The following is a 7,255-nucleotide window of genomic DNA, read 5'->3' on the forward strand; positions in this document are numbered from 1 at the left end:
TCTTATTAATTATAATATTTTTATCTTTTGTGTAGATATCTTCGCCGAAAACTATTTTCCTTGGAATTGAGGCTAGGACGACGTGAACCAGCATTAGCAGCAGTTCTGGAATGGTTACCAGGAGTATGGTCAACTCTCAATGCCTTTTTGGAAGCTCACTCTTCAAGCGACGTTACAGTCGGTCCTCGTCTATTCCTCGCTTGTCCTATGGACTTGGATGCTAGTCAGGTATATATATAATGTTCATTTATATTAAAATAAAGCAAGAAAATTAATTAAAACAAAATCGTTTGCAATTCAGCTTACATGCCAGGAGTAAAACTGCTTATGAAAGGTTGCACTCCAAAAATAAAACTAAAATTTACCTCAGTATAAACAGCAAATAGCGCATAGAATTTATGTAGTATATATTTTTATTATACCATGGACTTCTTTGATTTCTACTCTTAATTTTACTTCCTAACGTGAATCTAAAAAGCGAACGAAGCAAGGATAGAACACGTGATAGATATATTTTGCAATTTGCAGGCGTGGTTCGCGGATGTGTGGAACTACAGCATCGTGCCGTACGCGTCGGAGGCCGTGCGCGAGGGCGTGGCGCTGTACGGGCGGCGCCGACACGCCGCCGTCGACCCGCTGCAGCACGTCAAGTCCTCCTACCCCTGGAGAGAACCCAACCACTCGCATGTGAGTTACATACATACATACCTAAATTGTTGATGATTAGTAACCAATCGAAGAAGGAGTACAGATAAATAAAGCTTAAATTTATATAATCCATGCGATTTTCCAATTAATTGCTACATTATGCGCAACAACAATTAAAAGTATTCCGCTATTAAAGCGGATATTGGTCACAATATCCGCTTTAATTTTAATTCTCTATTTTCTTACGAATCCATAATTAATATAGATCTATTCACTCACGAAGGCGGCGCTCCTCCACGTAAAATTAATTATTTTTGGTACAAATGAACTTAACAAATATAATCTAATTTGTATTTTCTTGCTATATTTTTCTTAGTCTTCTCACGCACACTAAGACCTTATAAGCACGAGAGTCATCACTCATAATGCACACTGACAATAATAATTTAAAATTGAGGGACGAGCCTTTGTTAGTTAATAGATCTATACCATAATTATTCAAGATTCCGGCCGAGGATGTCACGTCAACTTAATTCCAAAGTTGTTTATTCTTCTTTACTATTCCTGTTATTGGAATAAGCTATAGAGACAAATTTTACCACATTTTTTTAATAACGTGTACGTGATTAAATAAAATATTATTTTTGACTTTACAGACCTTAAGACCTATATCAGTCGAGGATGCTGGTATTGACGACGCTAATCAGGATGCGAACACGAACAACAATCAAGATCCCTTGGTAATTTATCATTTATTCTTTACCATTATGTCAATTTGTAAAAATGTAATTGAAGTGTCTGCATATTATACTAAAAATATATTGTCTTTAATTTAATAACATTTTATTTTTACAGTTAAATATGCTAATGCGACTTCAAGAAGCTGCAAATTACAGCGGAAACCAAAGCCAGGACTCCGACAACGCTAGCATGGACTCGAATCTCACTCACGACAGCTCTATGGGCAATGAGCTCTAGAATGACACATTCACTTGAACTCTAATCTATATAATTTCCTCTGTGACAACTGGTATGCCAAAGTTTGACACAAGTTTGAGCTTCACGTGTGGATCCAGTATTAAATAAAATATTTGTGACGCGTATACAATATTATAATTTGTTCCTTTGATTTTCATAGATATATTTAATAAATAATGCTTCATAGTATATTGTATCAAAATGATCACTTGTGAATGAGTCTATAAATAGAAATGTTTGATTGTAATTACCTAACTGCATTTACTATTACTTGTCACACGTTAACTATACTATACAAAGCCAAATATTTGCCATATGTACATTACTTATATTTATTTATCAAATTTAATGGCTTTTAGTAACTTGTTTTAGGTGCTTTAATACTCTTGTAAATTGACGTACGAATAATTCTTATTCTTTTTCTATTGTTAGGAAAGGATTTGCTCTGCATATTTGTGAATATTGGCAAATATCGTAAGCAAGAGTAGCAGCCTTTTCTATGTAATATTTCAATGTTTAATATGAAATTTTTAACAATTGTGTTAAAAACTTTAATACGATGATAATATAACTTTCGAGAAAACTATTAGTGCCTGGAGCGAGGTATTCCATTTTTGTGAAATATTCGAACAGTGTAGGACTGTTAATGTTTATATTATATTAAAGCAATGTGGCTTTTACTATTGTTATATTTTTCAAAGTTAGGATATGAACACATTTGTATTACTATGATATTGTATGTAATATATTATTATGAAAGTGTAATTTTTATACCATTTTCATATTAAAACTCATGTACCTAATAAAATAATAAACTGTAAATACAAAAATGTTTAATATAATTTTTTTTTTCTCAATGTGACTACACTAACCGCCATTATGCTATAATTATACAGCATTAATTTTGTATAGAAAATGTGTAACGAAGTGTTACAGTGTTCAGTATGGATTAAATTGTGTGCATAACTGAAACGTGATATCTACAATCTATGCTTTACAGACATTGTGAAAATAAACATTGATTACATTAAAAAATTGTTTTGTTTTTTGCCATTCCTATGAAAGTGGATTTTTCTGGAGTGTACTTTTTTATTGGAACCATACATAAAAACATATATAAAAAATTTGGGCCCATACCTAAAATAGTGATGAGCGCAAAATTCTGCTTCATAGCAGGCATCATAAAGCAAACTTTTCCACCCTACCTGTGGTCGTTGGCACAAGGAAGGGCCAGCCTCGCAACCTGAATAAGATACATTTACACGTCGAGGTGGCGAAGCTCTTCTTACCAAGACTCAGATAATTTCTTCGGTTGACCTTATCCCTCACCCGGTGTACAATATGGAACATTCCTTTGTGTAACATGCATTCAACTTTCAAATGTTTTCGTTAAGTATTTTCATCATACAGAAAATCCTAATAAGAGCATCACTACACAGACCAAAAAGGGTGTAATCGTAATTAGGTTAATTCGGTACGGCTTTGTGTAAGCCCGCCTGCTCCTGTACCATATACCTATGTATGTATATACCTCAATTATTGAAAGCCAACATTTGCATCGCTATTCCGGATTCAAAGGGTGTAGGTATAATCTAGCCTAGAATTACAAGCACAAAGATCATTAGATAAGCTGCGGGTTGGGTGTAAATGATAATTCAATAAGCAGCCAATATCTGTGCAGGTGATACCTGAGTTTATTTATTAAATAAATAGAAGTTGTATTTAATATTAGGTTTATATAAATATATACAACGTTTATTAACATATTAATATTAGTAGAATACGATAGGATAACTTGATTGTTAGTGAATAAAAAAACTGTAGAAAATAAGAGCCAAGTTAAGCAAATAAAAAGCATTTATTAAAACATTTTTACATATTGTTTGCGATTTAAAGCAACACCAGAGTCATGAAATCGGAGCAATTTGGACGGAACTTGTTTTGTTCTCAAAAAGAACAGACATAGGACTAGATTTTATTCGACTGAATGTTTTTGAGGAACCATGTTTAAACTTGTTTCAGAGAGTTAAGGCACAACCATTAGCAAAATAAATCACGTTTGATCGGAATAATTACAGGCTTATTAGACATTTTCGTCATTATCTACATTATGGAATGATATATAAATGCAATTTTAGGAAATCAAGTTACAACAGATTATAATTATTTTTTACCTCTGTGGTAATCGTTATTAACTTCACATTTTTTGGACTGCAATTAATTTTCCCTTTTAAATAAATAATAATTATAATCTATTGAGTTTCAATCACAAGCGTAATAATAAAAGTTAAATAGTTATTACAAAAATTTGTTTAAACCCAATAAAATATTATTTATATAAATATAACTAGCAGAACATTTTAGGACATTCAGTAATATGTAGATGTACGTTAAGAATATAATACTGTTATTATAAAGACTTGCACATACAAGACAAAACATTGTCAATCTGTATATTGTATTGAAGACCACAAGGTCTGAGACATTTAAAAAGTCGGGATGATGTTATTAATACTCGGTAAGTGAATACTATACAAAGTAAGCGAGACTTGGGAGAAATTTTAAAGGCAACTGTATTTTAATATACACAATAACTGAGCATACTTATTATGCGACATTTAATAGCTATTAGGAGACACTATTTAATCATTGTTTAAATAAGATAAACAGCTTGACATATTTACTTTGTTAAGATTACGAGGGCAAGGAGACACACAAACATAAGTCTCACACTTAGCCCTATATAGTAACTTGACAAGAATTTTACTTAGATTTATCCTAAAAAATATTATCATTTATTTCATCTCAACTTTGTGTTGTAATTTTGTCGACAGCTACACCACATGTCCTTGGCAGTATATCACCCTAATTCTAATATATAATAGGATGTTAAACAACATAATTATCTTTTGTTTCTTTTGCTTCTGTAGTTATTCACAATATGCTACAGTTAATTTCTTCATTCTGTATACAATATTAATATTATCCATAGTTTTAGTTACATTTACAATAAAATAAATAGGTAATTGAATAGTTTTTTGTATAATATTAAACGGTTCGAACTATTGTTTTGCATAAATAACAAAATACACTTCTTAAAAATATAAATTCAAAATCCTCCATTGAAAAATTAAATACATTAAACTAGATATACATATAGTTTAGTACATATACATAACAATCATTAAAATCACATATTTTAAGTACAATATTTTACAATTAGACCAGTTACTAATATTAAAGTTTGCTTGTTTCTCATTAAAATAAAATATTTGTGTCAAGTTATAATGTGTTAAGCCCATCCTTTAACTAAGGATACTTTTTCAGCCACTATGAATATCGAGACTAAGGTTAGAAAGAGATGGAACAGGTGATTCAGAAAAGTCACCCGAATCATCACTAACCATTTTAACCTGGTCTCTATTAGGACTTCTATTTGACTTGTCGTTAATTGGCAATTTAAATTGATTAGGTGAATTGGAACTATGCTTATAGCTACTTTTTTCACTTATTAAATCGGCAACATCAGATATTGATATGGAGCTTTGAGAGCTTATTGAATTCTGTTTATGGCTGGATACTGATGAATTATTTGATTTATTCATTGTATCTTCATGTGTAGACTTTGGACTCGGTGATTGCTTTTCAGTAGCATCCTTTCTTCCTGATTGGGGAGGTGATATAAAATCATAACTATATTCAGTTGTCTCATCGTACTTGTTCGATGCTTCTGGAGAATTTTTCATACTTGTCTTGGAATCTTGATGACTTAAATCCTTTTTTATTATGTCTGAGATACTGTTTGATGATTGAATTTGTGATGAATCATCCACTTTTGAAATAGATGAATGGGAATTGTTTTGTAGTGAATGTGTAGCGTCTTTCTTTTCTTCTACCGGTAAACCTGTTGTATTTAGTAGGATTGCATCTATTTTATTAAATGGTTTTAACTCAACATAAGAGGTAGATTCTGTACTGCTGTTATTTAAAACTTTCACTTCCTTGACAAAATTGTTCGTCAGTTGGTTTGTTTGTGTAATGTTCTTATCATTTCTTTCAATATCTTGTGTATGTTTATTTGGAATATATTCTGATCTAGTCCTGCTTCTTACAGATTCACTTGATGTATCAGTATCAGAATTGTCTAATGTCAATCTCAGGTCAAGTTTATGTTTTTCATCTGATGAATTGTCAGACTGAGTGCGACTTGTGGTCGTGCTGGAGTCCTCGTGTACAATGTACGTACAATCCTGGTCACCTTTATACATGTTTTTATTTCTATTTAGCCGTTTCATATTGGTATGTTTATCATCTTGCTTATAGGTATTTTTCGGGCATGAATAAAGAATTTTATTGATTAAAGACAATAAAATAGGCTGATTTTGTTGATCTGTTTGTTTTAAATTTAATTTTTCAGCGACAGTATTCCTGCCTTCATATTGGTACTCCTTTCCTTGTCTTGTTTCAGATTTGTAAACGAACAATGTATTTCTGAGGTTGCAAAAGTCTAAGAAATCATGGACAATAGAAAGACATAATTTACCTGCGGGTTGTAACAATATTTTGTCTAGTGATTCGTTTTGTTTTAAATTTTCGCATTCATCTTCAAAAGCTAAAAAAATGTTCGCTCGAAGTAATGCACGGATTTTAGCAAGAGATCCGTTTTTTTCCAAGGCTTCAATCACTAAATCCCTAAGTTCAGTATCTTCTGTTTGAGCCATTGCAATACTATTTACTAATTTAGGAACACTGTTTTAATTTGAACTATATTATAATTCAAAAATAAACGCTAACAACAAGCATTTACAAAATCAAACTTAAAAATAATGTCTGACAAATAACAAATTGACAATTAACATCATTCTGTGACAAACGACAATAACAGCTTACAGATAATACAAAAGTGATAGATAAAATAACTTTGTCTTGATCATATTTTATTTATAATTCTACAAAAGTATGGATTTTATTTAACATTTATATTATGTAAAAACAAAGTGTAAAGGAAGAGATGAAGAAAATAAATATTAAGTAATAAAAAAAAATTATTCAGGTAAGTATATATGAAATCAAAAAAGTAGGCTAAAATAGTCAATTTATAGTAAATTTCTTTAAAAAAACCAATACAGCTCAATTTTTTATATCATTTCAAGATTTTAATAATAATTACGTAAAACTTAAATTTTGACACATTCATCGGAAATCATAATTATTCTTTAATGGTAAATAAAGATTTTTTTAAATAATTTAACCATTTTGTAAATATGTTAAATCATATTATGTATTATTTAATTAAAGAAAGAAATCAATGGAGTGTATATAAAATAATGTTAATATATCTATAGAATCTTATTGTTATATCTTTGCGAACGTGCTCGATTACAAGGGGTGAAGGCTTGCGCCGGGAAAATGTAGGAAATTCAGTCAGTCGGGTCGAGAACGCGCGGGAGGTTGGTACATTTGTTGCCATTACGTTGAACGGTTTATTGAAACTTTAAGTCTGTTTTTCAATCATATCTTAAACGGAACGATATTCAATATTTTTGTTCTTGTGTTCTATATGAAATTCTTTTTATTACTGAATAAAAATATTATTGGCGTATAATAAGTGACAAAATACTAGTGGCGG

The 7,255-nt window shown here is 30.8% G+C and overlaps 2 protein-coding genes across 7 annotated transcripts in view; one reads left to right on the forward strand and one right to left on the reverse strand.

The window, feature by feature from the left end:
* LOC125075009 (protein sickie) overlaps window positions 1-2,655 on the forward strand; it is a 213,036-nt gene extending 210,381 nt beyond the window's left edge. For all 6 annotated transcript variants that reach the window (XM_047686553.1, XM_047686560.1, XM_047686569.1 and 3 more), the window contains 4 exons: window positions 36-228; window positions 529-687; window positions 1,305-1,388; window positions 1,504-2,655. In XM_047686553.1, coding sequence (XP_047542509.1) covers window positions 36-228; window positions 529-687; window positions 1,305-1,388; window positions 1,504-1,626 — 559 coding nt within the window. In that variant the 3' untranslated portion in view covers window positions 1,627-2,655. The remainder of the gene's footprint in view (window positions 1-35; window positions 229-528; window positions 688-1,304; window positions 1,389-1,503) is intronic.
* Window positions 2,656-3,360: 705 nt separating this feature from the next.
* LOC125075095 (dentin sialophosphoprotein-like) lies at window positions 3,361-6,444 on the reverse strand. Its single transcript, XM_047686708.1, has one exon. The coding sequence runs from the start codon at window positions 6,345-6,347 to the stop codon at window positions 4,950-4,952; it is 1,398 nt and encodes a 465-aa protein (XP_047542664.1). The 5' UTR covers window positions 6,348-6,444; the 3' UTR covers window positions 3,361-4,949.
* Window positions 6,445-7,255: the final 811 nt, after the last annotated feature.

This window comes from Vanessa atalanta, chromosome 2 (assembly GCF_905147765.1).
Source record: "Vanessa atalanta chromosome 2, ilVanAtal1.2, whole genome shotgun sequence".
NCBI classification, from domain to species: Eukaryota; Metazoa; Arthropoda; class Insecta; order Lepidoptera; family Nymphalidae; genus Vanessa; species Vanessa atalanta.